This window comes from Cheilinus undulatus, linkage group 24, assembly GCF_018320785.1.
Source record: "Cheilinus undulatus linkage group 24, ASM1832078v1, whole genome shotgun sequence".
Lineage (NCBI taxonomy): Eukaryota > Metazoa > Chordata > Actinopteri > Labriformes > Labridae > Cheilinus > Cheilinus undulatus.
In genome coordinates, this window is record NC_054888.1 from 601,331 (window position 1) to 622,522 (window position 21,192).

At 42.5% G+C, this 21,192-nt stretch overlaps 1 protein-coding gene across 1 annotated transcript in view; it reads right to left on the minus strand.

Annotated features, from left to right (window-relative positions):
- Positions 1-284: 284 nt before the first annotated feature.
- The window catches only part of LOC121506508 (adenylate cyclase type 8-like), a 35,382-nt gene continuing 14,474 nt past the window's right edge, over positions 285-21,192 (minus strand). Inside the window, exons 11-24 of the mRNA XM_041782352.1 lie at positions 19,110-19,344; positions 18,835-19,023; positions 18,644-18,744; positions 18,063-18,264; positions 17,276-17,377; positions 16,922-17,049; positions 13,178-13,259; positions 12,939-13,097; positions 12,726-12,872; positions 11,055-11,147; positions 10,825-10,939; positions 8,286-8,410; positions 8,113-8,211; positions 285-1,211 (exon numbers count right to left, since the gene is read on the minus strand). Coding sequence (XP_041638286.1) covers positions 1,029-1,211; positions 8,113-8,211; positions 8,286-8,410; positions 10,825-10,939; positions 11,055-11,147; positions 12,726-12,872; positions 12,939-13,097; positions 13,178-13,259; positions 16,922-17,049; positions 17,276-17,377; positions 18,063-18,264; positions 18,644-18,744; positions 18,835-19,023; positions 19,110-19,344 — 1,960 coding nt within the window. The 3' untranslated portion in view covers positions 285-1,028. The remainder of the gene's footprint in view (positions 1,212-8,112; positions 8,212-8,285; positions 8,411-10,824; positions 10,940-11,054; positions 11,148-12,725; positions 12,873-12,938; positions 13,098-13,177; positions 13,260-16,921; positions 17,050-17,275; positions 17,378-18,062; positions 18,265-18,643; positions 18,745-18,834; positions 19,024-19,109; positions 19,345-21,192) is intronic.

The following is a 21,192-nucleotide window of genomic DNA, read 5'->3' on the forward strand; positions in this document are numbered from 1 at the left end:
AGCCTTAATCGGAGTTTTCTTTATTCTCATGTGATAACATTTCCTCAGTCAAACAGATATTAAAGAGCGGTTCGATCCATTTTCTGTGTTGGTTAGTCTTATTATGAAACAGACAGAGCTCAGACAAAGGAACAGTTCAGGGTCCTTCAGCAGCTCTAAATAAATAAGTCATGAATAATTGTATGAGCTGAGAACATTTTAATAGTTTGTTTTGTCATCTCAGTAAAATCTTTATTTCATGTCCTTAAAAAGTTTTAACAGTAAACAGTTTCTGGAGCATCAGGATGAAATACTGTGAGAAAATAAATCATCTGAACAGCTGCTGACGGCGTTATCAGCCAGATTAATATTTAACCAGACAAATAAAGAGCAGCCATGAACAGTGAGAGGGTCGTAGCGCTCTGCTCTTTATTTCACCTCTAAAGCTTCATTAATTCTGCTTCAACAGTTCACATTATTATCACATCTAAAGGGAAATATAGAAACACTCCTACATGGTTTATGTTGGTGCAGCTTAAATGCAAAACCCTGCCTCACAGACAGATTCATGTGGAAGTGGGCCTCCATATAAAGCTGGCCTTTCCTTCATAATGATTCCTGTAGGTAGAGCTGGTGATCATAAGTAAACAAACATATGCACACATGTTTAAGACAGTGAGGAGGAGGATATTAGCTGCTGAGGTGTGAGGTATAATCAGGAATGTTCTGTCTCCTTACATCCTGATATTAGAACTAAGAAATACTCAGTCCATCATCTTTAGATTAAAAAAGTTCTAGAAGATCCAGTTGTTAGAACAAATGTGAGCTAAAAAGTCTTTAAAAAAACAGCAGTGAAGGTTCTTTGTCTGATCAAACAGCGCCCCCTGCTGGTCCCTGCATTCCATCTGCTGATTGGATCAGACACCCCACAAGGGTCTGAGTCCAGCGTTCCAGTTGGCACGACATCTGAAGCACAGCAAATCCAGAACGAAGAGGAGGCTGGCGGCAACTAGCTGAGTGGCATTACAAAAATCCTGGGACGCTTCCTCCTAGGATGCCTCGACCAGGTGAAAGCCTCCATTCTCCTCCATCAGTTTCTCTCTCTTCCTGGCCTGGACCAAACTGTAGACCACCGCTCCCAACGTGTTCCTGTTCATACTGAAGCCCCGCCCACCGCCACGTTCCAGGAAACTGGACCGCTCCTCACGACTGCTCACAAAAAACGTACGGACCTGCAAGGAATGTTAAAAGAGAGCAATCAACCTCTGTAAGGAATATTATAATGGAGCTTTCAAACTCTGTAAGGAATGTTAGAACAGAGCATTCCAGCTCTGTAAGGAATGTTAGAATAGAGCTTTCAAACTGTAAGGAATGTTACAACAGAGCATTCAACCTCTGCATGGAATGTTACAACAGAGGATTCCACCTCTGTAAGGAATGTTAGAATAGAGCATTCAACCTCTGTAAGGAATGTTAGAATAGAGCATTTAACCTCTGTAAGGAATGTTAGAATAGAGCATTCAACCTCTGTAAGGAATGTTAGAATAGAGGTTTCCACCTCTGTAAGGAATGTTAGAATAGAGCTTTCAAACTGTAAGGAATGTTAGAACAGAGGTTTCAATATCTGTAAGGAATGTTAGAACAGAGGATTCCACCTCTGTAAGGAATGTTAGAATAGAGCATTCTGTCTCTGTAAGGAATGTTAGAACAGAGGATTCCACCTCTGTAAGGAATGTTAGAATAGAGCTTTCTGTCTCTGTAAGGAATGTTATAATAGAGCTTTCAAACTCTGTAAGGAATGTTAGAATAGAGCTTTCTGTCTCTGTAAGGAATATTATAATAGAGCTTTCAAACTCCGTAAGGAATGTTAGAACAGAGGTTTCCACCTCTGTAAGGAATGTAAGAACATAGCATTCAACCTCTGGAAGGAATGTTAGAATAGAGCATTCAACCTCTGCATGGAATGTTAAAACAGAGAATTCAACCTTTGTAAGGAATGTTAGAACAGAGCATTCCACCTCTGTAAGGAATGTTAGAACAGAGGTTTCCACCTCTGTAAGGAAAGTTAGAACAGAGCATTCAACCTCTGCATTGAATGTTACAACAAAGCATTCCACCTCTGTAAGGAATGTTAGAACACAGCATTCAACCTCTGTAGGGAATGTTAGAACAGAGGTTTCCACCTCTGTAAGGAATTTTAGAACAGAGGTTTCAAACTCTGTAAGGAATGTTAGGATAGAGCATTCAAACTCTGCATGGAATGTTACAACAGAGGATTCCACCTCTGTAAGGAATATTAGAACAGAGCATTCCACCTCTGTAAGGAAAGTTAGAATAGGGCTTTCAGTCTCTGTAAGGAACATTATAATAGAGCTGTCAAACTCTGTAAGGAATGTTAGTACAGAGGTTTCCACCTCTGTAAGGAATGTAATAATAGAGTTTTCAACCTCTGCATGGAATGTTACAACAGAGGATTCCACCTCTGTAAGGAATGTTACAACAGAGGTTTCCACCTCTGTAAGGAATGTTAGAACAGAGCATTCCACCTCTGTAAGGAAAGTTAGAATAGAGCTTTCTGTCTCTGTCAGGAAAATTATAAAAGAGCTGTGAAACACTGTAAGGAATGTTAGTACAGATGTTTCCACCTCTGTAAGGAATGTTATAATAGAGCTTTCAACCTCTGCATGGAATGTTACAACAGAGGAGTCCACCTCTGTAAGGAATGTTAGAACAGAGGATTCCACATCTGTAAGGAATGTTATAAAAACCTTTCAAACTCCGTAAGGAATGTTAGAATAGAGCATCAACCTCTGCATGGAATGATACAACAGAGGATTCCACCTATGTAAGGAATGTTAGAACAGAGGTTTCCATCTCTGTAAGGAATGTTAGAATAGAGCATTCAACCTCTGTAAGAAACGTTACAACAGAGGTTTCCAACTCTGTAAGGAATGTTACAACAGAGGTTTCCAACTCTGTAAGGAATGTTAGAACAGAGCATTCAACCTCTGTAAGGAATGTTAGAACAGAGCGTTCCACCTCTGTAAGGAATGTGAGAATAGAGCATTCAACCACTGCATGGAATGTTATAACAGAGTATTCCACCTCTGTAAGGAATGTTAGAATAGAGTATTCAACCTCTGCATGGAATGTTACAACAGAGCATTCCACCACTGTAAGGAATGTTAGAACAGAGGTTTCAATATCTGTAAGGAATGTTAGAACAGAGGTTTCCACCTCTGTAAGGAATGTTAGAACAGAGCATTCAACCTCTGCATGGAATGTTACAACTGAGAATTCCACCTCTGTAAGAATGTTTGAATAGAGCTTTCAGTCTCTGTAAGGAATATTATAAAAGAGCTTTCAAACTCCGTAAGGAATGTGAGAACAGAGGTTTACACCTCTGTAAGGAATGTTAGAACAGAGGTTTACACCTCTGTAAGGAATGTTAGAACAGAGCATTCCACCTCTGTAAGGAATGTTAGAATAGAGCATTCAACCTCTGCATGGAATGATACAACAGAGCGACCACCTCTGTAAGGAATGTTACAACAGAGGTTTCCACCTATGTAAGGAATGTTAGAACAGAGCATTCAACCTCTGTAAAGAATGTTAGAACAGAGCGACCACCTCTGTAAGGAATGTGAGAACAGAGGTTTACACCTCTGTAAGGAATGTGAGAACAGAGGTTTACACCTCTGTAAGGAATGTTACAACAGAGGTTTCCACCTATGTAAGGAATGTTAGAACAGAGCATTCAACCTCTGTAAAAAATGTTAGAACAGAGCGACCACCTCTGTAAGGAATGTGAGAATAGAGCATTCAACCACTGTAGGGAATGTTAGAACAGATGTTTCCACCTCTGTATGGAATGTTAGAACAGAGGATTCCACCTCTGTAAGGAATGTTAGAACAGAGCATTCAACCTCTGCATGGAATGTTACAACAGAGGATTCCACTTCTGCAAGGAATGTTAGAACAGAGCATTCAACCTCTGTAAGGAATGTTAGAACAGAGCGTTCCACCTCTGTAAGGAATGTGAGAATAGAGCATTCAACCACTGCATGGAATGTTATAACAGAGTATTCCACCTCTGTAAGGAATGTTAGAATAGAGTATTCAACCTCTGCATGGAATGTTACAACAGAGCATTCCACCTCTGTAAGGAATGTTAGAACAGAGGTTTCCATCTCTGTAAGGAATGTGAGAACAGAGGTTTCCACCTCTGTAAGGAATGTTAGAACAGAGCATTCAACCTCTGCATGGAATGTTACAACAGAGCATTCCACCTCTGTAAGGAATGTTAGAACAGAGGTTTCCATCTCTGTAAGGAATGTTAGAACAGAGGTTTCCACCTCTGTAAGGAATGTTAGAACAGAGCATTCAACCTCTGCATGGAATGTTACAACAGAGGATTCCACTTCTGCAAGGAATGTTAGAATAGAGCATTCAACCTCTGTAAGGAATGTTAGAACAAAGTATTCCACCTATGTAAGGAATGTTAGAATAGAGCATTCAACCTCTGCATGGAATGTTACAACAGAGCATTCAACCTCTGTAAGGAATGTTAGAACAGAGGTTTCCACCTCTGTAAGGAATGTTAGAACAGAGCATTCCACCTCTGTAAAGAATGTTAGAATAGAGCATTCAACCTCTGCATGGAATGATACAACAGAGCATTCCACCTCTGTAAGGAATGTTAGAACAGAGCATTCAACCTCTGTAAAGAATGTTAGAACAGAGCGACCACCTCTGTAAGGAATGTGAGAATAGAGCATTCAACCACTGTACGGAATGTTACAACAGAGGATTCCACTTCTGCAAGGAATGTTAGAATAGAGCATTCAACCTCTGCATGGAATGTTACAACAGAGCATTCCACCTCTGTAATGAATGTTAGAACAGAGCATTCAACCTCTGTAAGGAATGTTACAACAGAGAATTTCACCTCTGTAAGGAATGTTAGAATAGAGCTTTCTGTCTCTGTAAGGAATGTTAGAACAGAGCATTCCACCTCTGTAAGGAATGTTAGAACAGAGGTTTCCACCTCTGTAAGGAATGTTAGAACAGAGCATTCCACCTCTGTAAGGAATGTTAGAACAGAGGTTTCCACCTCTGTAAGGAATGTTAGAACAGAGCATTCCACCTCTGTACGGAATGTTAGAACAGAGGTTTCCACCTCTGTAAGGAATGTTAGAACAGAGCATTCCACCTATGTAAGGAATGTTACAACAGAGGTTTCCACCTCTGTAAGGAATGTTAGAACAGAGAATTCCACCTCTGTAAGGAATGTTATAATAAAGCTTTCAAACTCCGTAAGGAATGTTAGAATAGAGCATTCAACCTCTGCATGGAATGTTACAACAGAGGATTCAACCTTTGTAAGGAATGTTACAACAGAGGTTTCCACCTATGTAAGGAATGTTACAACAGAGGTTTCCATCTCTGTAAGGAATGTTCGAACAGAGCATTCAACCTCTGTAAGGAATGTTAGAACAGAGCGACCACCTCTGTAAGGAATGTGAGAATAGAGCATTCAACCACTGTAAGGAATGTTAGAATAGATGTTTCCACCTCTGTAAGGAATGTTAGAACAGAGCATTCAACCTCTGCATGGAATGTTACAACAGAGGATTCCACCTCTGTAAGGAATGTTAGAACAGAGGTGTCCACCTTTGTAAGGAATGTTAGAATACAGCATTAAAACTGTGCATGGAATGTTACAACAGTGGTCTCCACCTCTGTAAGGAATGTTAGAACAGAGGTGTCCACCTTTGTAAGGAATGTTAGAATACAGCATTAAAACTGTGCATGGAATGTTACAACAGTGGTCTCCACCTCTGTAAGGAATGTTAGAACAGAGCATTCCTACTCTATAAGGAATGTCATAATAGAGCTTTCAAACTCTGTAAGGAATGTTATAATAGAGCTTTCTGCCTCTTTAAGGAATGTTATGATGGAGTTTTCTGTCTCTGTAAGGAATGTTATAATAGAGTTTTCTGCCTTTGTGAGGAGTGTTATAATAGAGCTTTCTGCCTCTGTAAGAAATGTTATAATAGAGTTTTCTGTCTCTGTAAGGAATGTTATAATAGAGCTTTCTGTCCCTGTAAGGAATGTTATATTAGAGCTTTCTGTCTCTGTAAGAAATGTTATGATGAAGTTTTCTGTCTCTGTAAGGAATGTTATAATAGAGTTTTCTGCCCCTGTAAGGAATGTTACAATAGAGCTTTCTGCCTCTGTGAGGAATGTTACAATAGAGCTTTCTGCCTCTGTGAGGAATGTTGTAATAGAGTTTTCTGCCTCTGTGAGGAATGTTACAATAGAACTTTCTGCCTCTGTGAGGAATGTTATAATAGAACTTTCTGCCTCTGTGAGGAATGTTATAATAGAACTTTCTGCCTCTGTGAGGAATGTTATAATAGAACTTTCTGCCTCTGTGAGGAATGTTATAATAGAGTTTTCTGTCTCTGTGAGGAATGTTATAATAGAGCTTTCTGCCTCTGTGAGGAATGTTGTAATAGAGTTTTCTGCCTCTGTGAGGAATGTTACAATAGAACTTTCTGCCTCTGTGAGGATAATATAATAGAGTTTTCTGTCTCTGTGAGGAATGTTATAATAGAGCTTTCTGCCTCTGTGAGGAATGTTACAATAGAGCTTTCTGCCTCTGTGAGGAATGTTACAATAGAGCTTTCTGCCTCTGTGAGGAATGTTGTAATAGAGTTTTCTGCCTCTGTGAGGAATGTTACAATAGAACTTTCTGCCTTTGTGAGGAGTGTTATAATAGAGCTTTCTGCCTCTGTAAGAAATGTTATAATAGAGTTTTCTGTCTCTGTAAGGAATAATAGAATAGAGCTTTCTGTCCCTGTAAGGAATGTTATATTAGAGTTTTCTGTCTCTGTAAGAAATGTTATGATGAAGTTTTCTGTCTCTGTAAGGAATGTTATAATAGAGTTTTCTGCCCCTGTAAGTAATGTTATAATAGAGTTTTCTGCCTCTGTGAGGAATGTTATAATAGAGCTTTCTGCCTCTGTGAGGAATGTTACAATAGAGCTTTCTGCCTCTGTGAGGAATGTTACAATAGAGCTTTCTGCCTCTGTGAGGAATGTTGTAATAGAGTTTTCTGCCTCTGTGAGGAATGTTACAATAGAACTTTCTGCCTCTGTGAGGAATGTTATAATAGAACTTTCTGCCTCTGTGAGGAATGTTATAATAGAGTTTTCTGTCTCTGTGAGGAATGTTATAATAGAGCTTTCTGCCTCTGTGAGGAATGTTACAATAGAGCTTTCTGCCTCTGTGAGGAATGTTACAATAGAGCTTTCTGCCTCTGTGAGGAATGTTGTAATAGAGTTTTCTGCCTCTGTGAGGAATGTTACAATAGAACTTTCTGCCTCTGTGAGGAATGTTATAATAGAACTTTCTGCCTCTGTGAGGAATGTTATAATAGAGTTTTCTGTCTCTGTGAGGAATGTTATAATAGAGTTTTCTGCCTCTGTGAGGAATGTTATAAAAGAACTTTCTGCCTCTGTGAGGAATGTTATAATAGAGTTTTCTGCCTCTGTGAGGAATGTTATAATAGAACTTTCTGCCTCTGTGAGGAATGTTATAATAGAACGTTCTGCCTCTGTGAGGAATGTTATAATAGAGCTTTCTGCCTCTGTGAGGAATGTTTCAATAGAACTTTCTGCCTCTGTGAGGAATGTTATAATAGAGCTTTCTGCCTCTGTGAGGAATGTTATAATAGAACTTTCTGCCTCTGTGAGGAATGTTATAATAGAACTTTCTGCCTCTGTGAGGAATGTTATAATAGAACTTTCTGCCTCTGTGAGGAATGTTTCAATAGAGCTTTCTGCCTCTGTGAGGAATGTTATAATAGAACTTTCTGCCTCTGTGAGGAATGTTTCAATAGAGCTTTCTGCCTCTGTGAGGAATGTTACAATAGAGCTTTCTGCCTCTGTGAGGAATGTTCCAATAGAACTTTCTGCCTCTGTGAGGAATGTTATAATAGAACTTTCTGTGTCTTCTTTGTGCTGGTAGTTTTATTGATACTGAGTAAAAGTTTGATTGTAAATCATTGAATATTTTCAGAAATTAAATCTGCAGCTGGCACCAGGTTCATTTCTCAGGTTCAGTCACCTTTCCGTGCCGTTCACTGATGCCTTTGACGTAAATGTTCCCTCTGAGCTGCCGTAGGAAGCCTCGCTCCATCAGAATACAGCTGGTGGACTCTGGAACCTAACGGGACAGGAGGGCGGAGGTTAAAGACCTCATACAAACATAGACCAGCCCCCAAAGACACCCTAGCTCACCTGAATCCTCCCGTTGACTCCCGTGCTCTCCATCCTGCTCGCCATGTTTACCGTCAGACCCCAGATGTCATACTGAGGTTTGGTGGCACCGATGACGCCGGCGATCACCGGGCCATGAGCGATACCTGCAGGAACATTAACGTGATTATCAGAAGGATTTAGGGTGATAAGAAAATGTATCACATGAAGCCACCCTCCTCAGGGATCTCATTTTAACCACTTGTTATTTCAGTCATTAGAGCTGATGACCATAGGTGAGGGTTGGGACAAAGATCAAGAGTTTTGCCTTCCAGCTCAGCTCCCTCTTCACCACGATGGTGTGGTACAACGTCTGCAATACCAGAGATGCTGCACCGACCTGCCTGTCGATCTCACGGTCCCTTCTACCCTTCACTTGTGAACAAGACCCCGAGGTACCTGAACTCCTTCACTTTGAGCAAAGACCCCCTCCCCCCCAGAGGGAGCAATCCATCATTTTCTGGCAGAGAACCATGGCCTTGAACTCAGAGGTACTGACCCTCAACCCGACAGCAGAGATGGAACCGAGATCCTGTCCATGAAAACCACAAACAGAACCAGAGACAAGAGGCAGTCCTGACGGAGGCCAACACGCCTCCTTGCAACGGGACGACTTTGTGCCTAGGATGCAGACACAACTCTGACTTTGGTTATACAGGGACCTGAGCTGGATGGCGAGCGTCTGGTGGATGGGCCTATCTCCACGGGGCTTGGTCCGGCCCAGCCCAGATAAGAAACGTGGAGCTGCCGCCCTGTGAGCCCACCACCCGCAGGCTGATAAGGATAGGGTGCTTTGTAGGCTGGGGCAGCCAGCAAAGGTGGAGACCCTGGCGCTCTGACCCTCAGCGTCAGAGACTGACTCTGACATGGAACATCACCTCTCTGGTGGAGGAGTCGGAGCTGGTGTGGGAGGTGGAGTGTTACTGGCTAGATATAGTCGGGCTCACCTCCACACACAGCTCTGGTTCTAGAACCACACTCCTGGAGAGGGGCTGGATGCTCTTTAACTTTGGAGTTGTCCAGGGCGCCGGGTGGGTTTGGGGATACTCACGAGCCCTCGGCTGGCAGCCTGTGCGTTGGAGTTTCCCCAGTGGACGAGTGGGTCTCCTCTGTATGACTTCAGGTTGCGGGGAGGAAAGCTCTGACTGTCACCAGTACATATGCACCGAATGGCAGTTCTGAGTACCCGGCCTTCTTGGAGTCTCTGGGTGCTGTCGGGGCGGCAACCCTAGAACCCGCTGTTGGACACTGGCGGTAAAGAAAGCTGTCAGGTTGAAGAAGGAGGCCTTTTGGGCCTGGTTGGCCCAGGGGTCTCTGAAAGCAGCTGACGGCTATCGGGCGGCTCGGAGGGCTGCAGCTTCAGCAGTTGCGGAAGCAAACACCCCGGATGTGGGAGGAGTTCAGGGAGGCTATGGAGAAGGACTTTCAGTTGGCCCCAGGGGTGTTCTGGTAAACCGTCTGACGACTCAGGAGGGGAGAGCAGGGTTTGGCTCAGGCTGTGATTAGCAGGAGTGGAGAACTGCTGACCCGGACTGGGGATGTCATTGGTAGGTGGAAAGAATACATTGAGGAAGTCCTGAACCCGTTTATCACGTCCTCCTCCCAGGAGGCAGTGTCTGATGATCCGGGGAAAGTCTCATCTATATCCTTGTCTGAGGTCACTGAGGCAGTCGAAAAGCTCCTCAGCGGCAGGGCGCCAGGTGTAGATGAGAGTTGGCTCTGGACCTTGTTGGGCTGTCATGGCTGACACGCCACTTCATGAAGGTCTGGGACAGCACCTGTGGCAGATCAGGGTGGGGGTTTCCATTTTCAAAAAGTGGGACCAGAGGGTGTGCTCCAATCATCAGGGTATCACACTACTCAGCCTCCTGGGGAAAGTTTACTCCAAGTACTGGAAAGGAGGCTGCGGCCGACTGTGAACCACAGATTCAGGAGGAACATTGTGGATTCCACTCTGGCCGTGGGACAGGGGACCAGCTCTTCACCCTTGCAGGGGGCATAGGAGTTTGCACATCCAGTCTACATAAGTTTTGTGGATTTGGAGAGGGCTAAGGTTCGTGTCCCCCCGGGGTATTGTAGGGGGTACTGCAGGAACATGGGGTCTCAGGGCTGCTGCGGCAAGCCACCAGGTACAGGCATGATTCTGTAGTGAAATCCCTGCATGGGCTCAAGAACATTCCAGAAATCATCGTCTGTCAACACAGTTGGCCGTGCCATCCACCAATGACAGTTAAAGCTGGATCATGGAGAGAAGAAGCCAGATGTGAACAGGATCCAGAAACACCTTGGTCCGTCTTCTCTGGACCAAAGCTCATTTAACATGGACTGAGGAAACATGGAAAACTGTTCTGTGGTTAAACATGGAAAACTGTTTTGTGGTTAAACATGGAAAACTGTTCTGTGGTTAAACATGGAAAACTGTTCTGTGGTTAAACATGGAAAACTGTTCTGTGGTCAGAGGAATCAACATGTATATTGTGGTAGTTGCTGTTGTAGTTGCTGCTGTTGTTGTTGCACGTACCGACTCGTAGCTGGAAGTTATTTCCTGTTTGTGTGTTGATGTGTTTGAGCGTTTCCTGCATGGCCAAAGCGAACAGAACCAGCTCACTGAGGTGATGCCAAACGTCCTCGTAGTCCTGAACGCAGCACAGAGAGAAGAGCATCATGGTCTTAGTAGTATTGCACGCTTTATTATGAGCAGCATGTTTAAACATGAGCTTTTATTTGATGACATCACAGGCCAGGACTCACCTGTCCATCAGGTGAGAGTCCAGACGCTGCCATGTAAGAACTGCCGATGGTTTTAATCTTCTCCACCTCCTGGAAGAAACATTCATCTAACAGCTACACAAACACAGACTTTTATTTTGGTGGTAAAAATACAAAATAAAAGCATCTGATCAAGCAACCTGGTTTAACAAATACATTTAAAGCCTGTTCCAAAAAAGTTGAGACAGGGGTTAAAAAAGACTGGGAGAGCTGTGGAATGCTCAGACACACCTGGAACATTCCTTAGTTTTACTGGTGGTTGGTTGTTTATTTATTTTAGAGAGGGTTACAACAGCCTGGCTTCACAGTGAAAGGATGAATGGTCTGAATGCAAAAGGCTAGAATGGAATGTTTTATAAGCATTAAAAACAGAAATCATCTTTGAAGGTAAGGATGGAATGTTTTAGGTATAAAGGATAATAATTTCAAAGGCAAGGATTAAATGTTTAATAAGGTTCAAAGGGCTGCATCATCTCTAAAGGCAAGGATGGAATATTTCAGGAGGTTTGTAAAAATCCTATTTAAAGGCAAGGATAGAATGTTATATAAAGTTCAGAGAATGACATCTCTGAGAAAAGGATGGAATATCTCAGGAGGTGTGTAAAATTCATCTCTAAAGGCAAGAATGGAATGTTATATAAAGTTCAGAGAATGACATCTCTGAAGGCAAGGATGGAATATTTCAGGAGGTGTGTAAAATACATCTTTAAAGGCAGGGATGGAATGTTTGATTACGTTAAAAATGGCATCTCTAAATGCCAGGATGGAATGTTTCAGAAGCTAAAAATATGACATTATATTGAAAGGCAAGGATGGAATGTTTAAAAAGGTCAAAGAATGGGATCTCTTAAGGCAAGGATGAAATGTTTAATAAGGTTCAAAGAATGGGATCTCTAAAGGTAAGGATAGAATGTTTAATAAGGTTCAAAGAATGGGATTTCTAAAGTCAAGGATGGAATGCTTTATCAGCTTAAGATATGACACTATATTGAAAGGCAAGGATGGGATGTTGTATAATCTTTGTCCAAATCATCTTTAAAGGCATGAATGGAATGTTCTATAAGGTTTTAAAATGACATCATCTTTAAAGGAAAGGATGGAATGTTTTATCAGGCTTAAAGGGTGACATGATCTTTCAAAGACAAGGACTAAATGTTGAAGAACTTTCAAGGATCACATAATTTTGAAAGGCAGAGTATAGAATGTCTTAAAAGCTTCAGAGGATGACATTATCTTTCAAAGGCAAGGACAGAATGTTTTATAAGGTTTTAAAATCATCTTTCAAAGGCAAGAATGGAATGTTTTATAGCCTCTTAAAGATGACATCACCTTTAAAGGCAAGGATGGAATGTGTTACAGTCCAAAAGATGACATGATCAAAGGCAGAGGTTGGAATTTTGGTGAAGCTGGGGATGTTGGAGGTTGTTGTTCCATTCTTGCCTGTAGGCCATAGTTGTCCACTGTAGTAAAAGTGAGTGGACCTGGTGAGGAGCCAGGGTTCCACCTGTCCAAAAGTTGCCAACCAATGACAGTGACCATGAGGGAAGGATGGTAGGTATATCTGAGATTATGTATGCTGAACTGTTCTAGAACTCTCCTTTTCTGGGTTTAAAGATAGGATTTAGTTTGTGCATCATCAAGGCCGGGGCTGACCTCGTCAAAATCGCTGATGATGTGGTTGAGGAGGCGGAGACACTCGATGCGCTGATGAACCAACTCCTTCTGCTCAAAGAAGTCGGAGAACCCGGGCAGGGAGGCGAAGAGGACGCCCACTCGATCGTAGGACTGAGAGTAGAGCTCCTGAAAGCACAGACACAGTCAACACCTGTGAACAAACAGGAACACCTGAGGATCCAGGTGCATTACCTCGTCATTACGGTCTCTCTCCAGGAAGTGCTGAGCCACGTGGGCAGGGAGGATGTTGAGCAGCAGACACTCGTTGTGCTCCCTCAGCTCCTTCATGTCCTCCACCTCCTTCCTCGCCTGCAGGCGCCACAGGAAGTCTAGACGAGCCGTCGCCTCCAGCTACCAACGAAGAAGAACGTGATAACAAAAGGACCTTTCCTGGGCTCTCATAGAGACCATTAGACCTCAGGTAAGCTCACCTGTCTGCTGTTGTAGAGGAGGACGACCATGAACATGACCATGAGGACCACACAGACGCCATTCCTGCACAGGTGATGAGACCTGAAAGACACAGTGAGGACAAGAAACATCCGTGAGAGGACCAGTCAACGCCACCGCCATCTGGACCCAGACTCAGCCTGTCAGCTGTTCTCTGGTGGCCTGATGGAAGTTTGTTTCACTGCTAACTGCAGAGTAAATTACCTCTAACGTAGATCACAAAGATAACCTTCAACCTTCAACCTTTAACCTATAACCTTTAACCTTCAACCTTTAAACTTTAACCTTCAACCCTAAACCTTTAACCTTTAACCTTATACATTAAACTCTAGGACGCCACTGCCAGACCCAAAAACCCCTGGACCAGGACGTCTGATTTCAGCACTGGACATTGGGGAATGAATGGATGGATGTTTGATGTTTGTTATTGGATGGAAAGATGGATGGAGGGATGGATGGATGAATAGAGGGATGGACGATGGATGGATGATGGATGGATGGATGGATGGATGGATGGATGGATGGATGATGGATGGATGGATGGATGGATGAATAGATGGATGGATGATGGATGGATGGATGATGGATGGATGGATGGATGGACGGATGGATGATGGATGGATAAATGATGGATGGATGGATGATGGATGGACGATGGATGGATGATGGATGGATGGATGGATGGATGGATGGATGATGGATGGATGGATGGATGGATGGAAAGATGGATGGAGGGATGGATGGAAGAAAAGATGGATGGACGATGGATGGATGGATGGATGGATGGACGGATGGATGATGGATGGATAAATGATGGATGGATGGATGATGGATGGATGATGGATGGCTGGATGATGGATGGATGGATGGATGATGGATGGATGGATGTTGGATGATGGATGAATAGATGGATGATGATGGATGGATGGATGGATGGATGATGGATGGATAGATGGATGGATGATGATGGATGGATGATGGTTCAATGGATGATGGATGGATGGATGGATGGATGATAGATGGATGGATGGATAATGGATGGATGATGTATGGATGGATGATGGATGTTGGATGATGGATGGATGGATGAACGATGGATGGATGGATGAATGACGGATGATGGATGGATGAATAATGGATGACTGATAGATTGATGGATGGATGGATGGATGGATTGATGACTGATAGATTGATGGATGACGGATGATGATGGATGGATAATGGATGGATGGATGGCTGATGGATGAATGGATGGATGGATGGACGGATGGATGATGGATGGATAAATGATGGATGGATGGATGATGGATGGCTGGATGATGGATGGATGGATGGATGGATGGATGATGGATGGATGGATGTTGGATGATGGATGAATAGATGGATGGATGATGATGGATGGATGATGGTTCGATGGATGGCTGATGGATGGATGGATGGATTGATGATGATGGATGATGGATGGATGGATGTTGGATAGATGGATGGATGAATGATGGATGGATGATGGATGGATGGATGACTGATAGATTGATGGATGGATGGATGGATGGATGGATGACTGATAGATTGATGGATGACGGATGATGATGGATGGATAATGGATGGATGGATGGCTGATGGATGAATGGATGGATGGATGGACGGATGGATGATGGATGGATAAATGATGGATGGATGGATGATGTATGGCTGGATGATGGATGGATGGATGGATGGATGGATGGATGATGGATGGATGGATGTTGGATGATGGATGAATAGATGGATGATGATGGATGGATGGATGGATGGATGATGGATGGATAGATGGATGGATGATGATGGATGGATGATGGTTCAATGGATGATGGATGGATGGATGATGGATGGATGGATGGATAATGGATGGATGATGTATGGATGGATGATGGATGTTGGATGATGGATGGATGGATGAACGATGGATGGATGGATGAATGATGGATGATGTATGGATGAATAATGGATGATGGATGGATGGATGGATGAATGGATGGATGGATGGATGCATGATGGATGGATGGATGGCTGATGGATGGATGGATGGCTGATGGATGGATGGATGGATGGATTGATGATGATGGATGATGGATGGATGGATGTTGGATGGATGGATGGATGAATGATGGATGGATGGATGGATGGATGGATGACTGATAGATTGATGGATGGATGGATGGATGACTGATAGATTGATGGATGATGGATGATGATGAATGGATAATGGATGGATGGATGGCTGATGGATGGATGGATGGCTGATGATAGATGGATGGATGGATTGATGATGGTGGATGATGGATGATGGATGGATGGATGTTGGATGATGGATGGATGGATGATGGATGGATGGATGAATGATGGATGGATGATGGATGGATGATGGATGGATGGATGATGGATGGATGAATGATGGATGGATTGATGGATGGATGAATGGATGGATGATGGATGGATGACTGATAGATTGATGGATGATGATGGATGGATGATGGATGGATGATGGATGATAGATGATGGATGGATGGATGGATGATGGATGTATGGATGATAGATGATGGATGGATGGATGGATAGATGATGGATGGATGGATGGATGATGGATGGATAGATGGATGGATGATGATGGATGGATGATGGTTCAATGGATGATGTATGAATGGATGGATGGATGATAGATGGATGGATGGATAATGGATGGATGATGGATGGATGGATAATGGATGATGGATGGATGGATGAACGATGGATGGATGGATGGATGAATGACGGATGATGGATGGATGGATGAATGGATGGATGGATGGATGCATGATGGATGGATGAATGGCTGATGGATGGATGGATGGCTGATGGATGGATGGATGGATTGATGATGATGGATGATGGATGATGGATGGATGATGTTGGATAATGGATGGATGGATGGATGAAGGATGGATGACTGATAGATTGATGGATGATGGATGATGATGGATGGATGGATGGATGGATGATGGATGGATGGATGATAGATGATGGATGGATGGATGGATGGATGGATGATGGATGGATGGATGAATGATGGATGGATGATGGATGGATGGATGGATGATGGATGGATGGATGAATGATGGATGGATGATGGATGGATGGATGGATGGATGATGGATGGATGGATGGATGATGGATGGATGAATGATGGATGGAATGATGGATGATGGATGGATGAATGATGGATGGAATTATGGATGGATGGATGGATGGATGGATGAATGATGGATGGATGATGGATGGATGGATGGATGGATGAATGATGGATGGATGATGGATGGATGGATGAATGATGGATGGATGATGGATGGATGGATGGATGATGGATGGATGGATGGATGATGGATGGATGAATGATGGATGGAATGATGGATGATGGATGGATGAATGATGGATGGAATTATGGATGGATGGATGGATGGATGGATGAATGATGGATGGATGATGGATGGATGGATGGATGGATGAATGATGGATGGATGATGGATGGATGGATGAATGATGGATGGATGATGGATGGATGGATGGATGATGGATGGATAGATGGATGGATGGATAATGGATGGATGATGGATGGATGGATAATGGATGATGGATGGATGGATGGATGATGGATGGATGGATGATGGATGGATGCTAAAACCCTTACAGGTGTGTGTCACTGGGGTCACCTGTGCGTCTCTATCAGGTAGGTGTAGAGGGCGGCGGCCAGCAGGAGAACAGCGAGCTTCAACACACAACTCAGCCTGAGGAACACCGCGCAGGTTACCATGGCAACAACCCCACTCAGCACCATGTACTGGTCACAGAGACAGGAAGTGATGAGATTATGGTTAATCTTTAATAATGATGATAATAATTCATCAGACTTATATAGCGCTTTTCTAGGACACTCATCAGGACTGAGATTAAGGTACTCTCAGAGTCTGGTTTCTGGTCTCAGAGTCTGGTTTCTGGTCTCAGAGTCTGGCTTCTGGTCTCAGTGTCTGGTTTCTGGTCTCAGAGTCTAGTATCCGGTCTCTCACCTCTGGATGTGTGCAGATGTTGATGTCCGGCCAGGTGGAGGGGGGCGGAGCCAACACAAAGTCACTGCTGTTGATGTGAGACTCTGACGAATCACACCACAGCTGGAAAGGAAGGAATGAACTTTAGTGATTACCGACCTGTTGAACAGGGGCACAGGAAAGGAAACAAGGAAACGAAAGTAAGGAAGCAAGGAAAGGAAGTAAACAAGGAAAGAAAGAAGGAAGGAAACAAGGAAAGGAAGAAAGGAAGGAAATTCAATTTGAAAGGAAAAAAGGACAGTTAGAAAGGAATGAAGGAGGAAAAGGAAACAAGGTAAGAAAGGAAGGAAAGGAAACAAGGAAAAATGGGAAAAAGGGACAGAAGGAAGAGAAACAAGGAAAGGAATGAAGGAAAGGGAGAACAAATGAAAAGAAAGGCAACACAACAGTTAAAGTTTTGCTCTCTAGTGAACTGCAATGCAAAAGCTGTTGCTCAACTTTTTTTCTTTTTTTTGCAAAACTCGTCCAGAAGACGAGCAATCTCACTGACTGTTGTTTAGCTTTTAAGCTAACTGCACCGGGGGAACTTTTGAGCTAATTTTTTGATGCAGCTGTAAAATGGCCAATCTGGTGGCTGACCAGTTGAGCTTGAATGTGTTCTTTCTTGTAACCAGTTGTCCTTTTCCAGCTTTGTTGCCAGAGCGTTTGTTCTCTGTGATAGTTGCCGTTTTCAGGACAATTTTGCGGAGACGTTGACCAAAAGTTGCCGTCACATTTTCCTGAACATGAACCGGCGTGGGACACTCACGATGTCGGAGGAGGCGACTCCAAAGTTGATGGCGATGGCGGTGAGCGTGAGCAGCGTGCGGGCCGACTTGGTCTCGTGAATCCAGCAGCAGAGAGACTGTAGAGGGGCGGGGCAACGCTTAAACTCCTCCCCCAGAGTCAGCAGCAGGAGCAGGAAGTAGACGCTGATGCAGACGATGAACTGAGCAACCATCAGCAGCAACCTGAGCAACACGACGGAGATTTGAAGAAACCGGCTTTACTACGGTGGCCCTGAAGGCCCACTGTACAAATATTTAATGACTGAGAAAAACATTTACTGAAAGATTTCACCATATTTAGAAGTATTAAGGTTTCTGTAGCACGTATTTCTTTGACGTTTCCTGGAATGTTTTTCATTTCTATGAAATGTTTATGATGTTAAATAAAACATTATTACACCTTTTAAAAGGGTTTGACTTTAACTGAAATATTTCTGATGTTCATTAAACATTCTAACATTGTTTGACTTTTTTTTTAAACATAATTTTGAGCTAAGTATTTCCATTTGACCTTCAGGGCCACCGTACAGACAGGTAAATGGACAGGTAAATGGACATGGACCTGGGGGCGGGGATCAGCGCCTGCACAGCCATCAGCAGCAGCAGCAGGATGAAGGAACAAACCATGTTGGACTTGAAGAGTTCGTCTCTCATCTGGGAGTACTGAGCCAAAAAGAGAGGAGAATTATGGGTCAGGTGACCACTCAGCACACCTGAGCATAACCCCGCCCTAACAGGAAGTGAAGCCATCACCTTTCCCTCCATCTGGGAGTCCTTGAACACCTGGGTGAAGGTGGTGATGTGCTCCTTCCTCATCCGCTCGCTGCTGCGGACCTCGATGGCCTGACAGATCCTCTTGTTCACCTCCCTGGAACCGGAGCGCTGCACTGAGATCTGATTGGGCAGCTGGGTCAGGGAGCCGTTAGTGAAGGTGGCGAGGATCTACGGGGAACCAAAGGGACATAAAAGGTCAGAGTTTAAAACAGAGATGCGCCGTATGAACGCTGGGGTTGTTCTTCTGTCCTCACAAAGTTCATCCCCAGGATGTCTCCAAACGGCAGCTCGGCGCTCCACGTCGTCATCTCATCATAACTCGGCCGTCTCGCTCTGGGTGGCTCCGCCTCCTCTTTTGTGGCAGGACGAATCAGGTACGTGTCGATATTGTGTTTCCGTAGAAACTCATTTCGGTCTTGGCCGTTCCCCGCCTCTGTCTCATAGATCCCGCCAAGACAGTCTAGAGTCGCCCGAGAGATGTGGATCCTCCTGAAACAAGACACAAGAATGAGGTTTACAAACGCCGTCAGAGCAAGAAAGACGTCAACTGTCAAAGGCAAGGATGGAATGTTTGATAGGGTTTTAAGAGTGAAATTATCTAAGACAAGGATGGAATGTTTTATAAGCTATAAAGAGTGAAATCATCAAAGACAAGGATGGAATGTTTCATAAGCTAAAAGACCGAAATCATCAAAGACAGAGGATAGAATGTTTTATAAGCTATACAGAGTAAATTCATCTAAGACAAGGATGGAATGTTTTATGAGCTATAAAGAGTGAAATCATCAAAGGCAAGGAAAGAATGTTTTATATTCATAAAGAGTGAAATCATCAAAGGCAAGGATGGAATGTTTTATATTCATAAAGAGTGAAACATCAAAGGCAAGGATGGAATGTTTTATATTCATAAAGAGTGAAATCATCAAAGGCAAGGATAGAATGTTTTATGAGCTTTTAAGAATGAAATCATCAAAGACAGAGGATTGAATGTTTTATGAGCTATAAAGAGTGAAATCATCAAAGGCAAGGATGGAATGTTTTATAAGCTATAAAGAGTGAAATCATCAAAGACAAGGATGGAATGTTTCATAAGCTAAAAGACCGAAATCATCAAAGACAGAGGATAGAATGTTTTATAAGCTATAAAGAGTGAAATCATCAAAGACAAGGATGGAATGTTTTATGAGCTATAAAGAGTGAAATCATCAAAGGCAAGGAAAGAATGTTTTATATTCATAAAGAGTGAAATCATCAAAGGCAAGGATGGAATGTTTTATATTCATAAAGAGTGAAATCATCAAAGGCAAGGATGGAATGTTTTATATTCATAAAGAGTGAAATCATCAAAGGCAAGAATAGAATGTTTTATATTCATAAAGAGTGAAATCATCAAAGGCAAGGATGGAATGTTTCATATTCATAAAGAGTGAAATCATCAAAGGCAAGGATGGAATGTTTTATATTCATAAAGAGTGAAATCATCAAAGGCAAGGATAGAATGTTTTATGAGCTTTTAAGAATGAAATCATCAAAGACAGAGGATTGAATGTTTTATGAGCTATAAAGAGTGAAATCATCAAAGGCAAGGATGGAATGTTTTATAAGCTATAAAGAGTGAAATCATCAAAGACAAGGATGGAATGTTTCATAAGCTAAAAGACCGAAATCATCAAAGACAGAGGATAGAATGTTTTATAAGCTATAAAGAGTAAATTCATCTAAGACAAGGATGGAATGTTTTATATTCATAAAGAGTGAAATCATCAAAGGCAAGGATGGAATGTTTTATATTCATAAAGAGTGAAATCATCAAAGGCAAGGATGGAATGTTTTATATTCATAAAGAGTGAAATCATCAAAGGCAAGGAAAGAATGTTTTATATTCATAAAGAGTGAAATCATCAAAGGCAAGGATGGAATGTTTCATATTCATAAAGAGTGAAATCATCAAAGGCAAGGATGGAATGTTTTATATTCATAAAGAGTGAAATCATCAAAGGCAAGGATAGAATGTTTTATGAGCTTTTAAGAATGAAATCATCAAAGACAGAGGATTGAATGTTTTATGAGCTATAAAGACCGAAATCATCAAAGACAGAGGATAGAATGTTTTATAAGCTATAAAGAGTAAATTCATCTAAGACAAGGATGGAATGTTTCATACGCTATAAAGAGTGAAATAATCAAAGACAAGGATGGAATGTTTTATAAGCTATAAAGAGTAAATTCATCTAAGACAAGGATGGAATGTTTTATATTCATAAAGAGTGAAATCATCAAAGGCAAGGATGGAATGTTTTATATTCATAAAGAGTGAAATCATCAAAGGCAAGGATG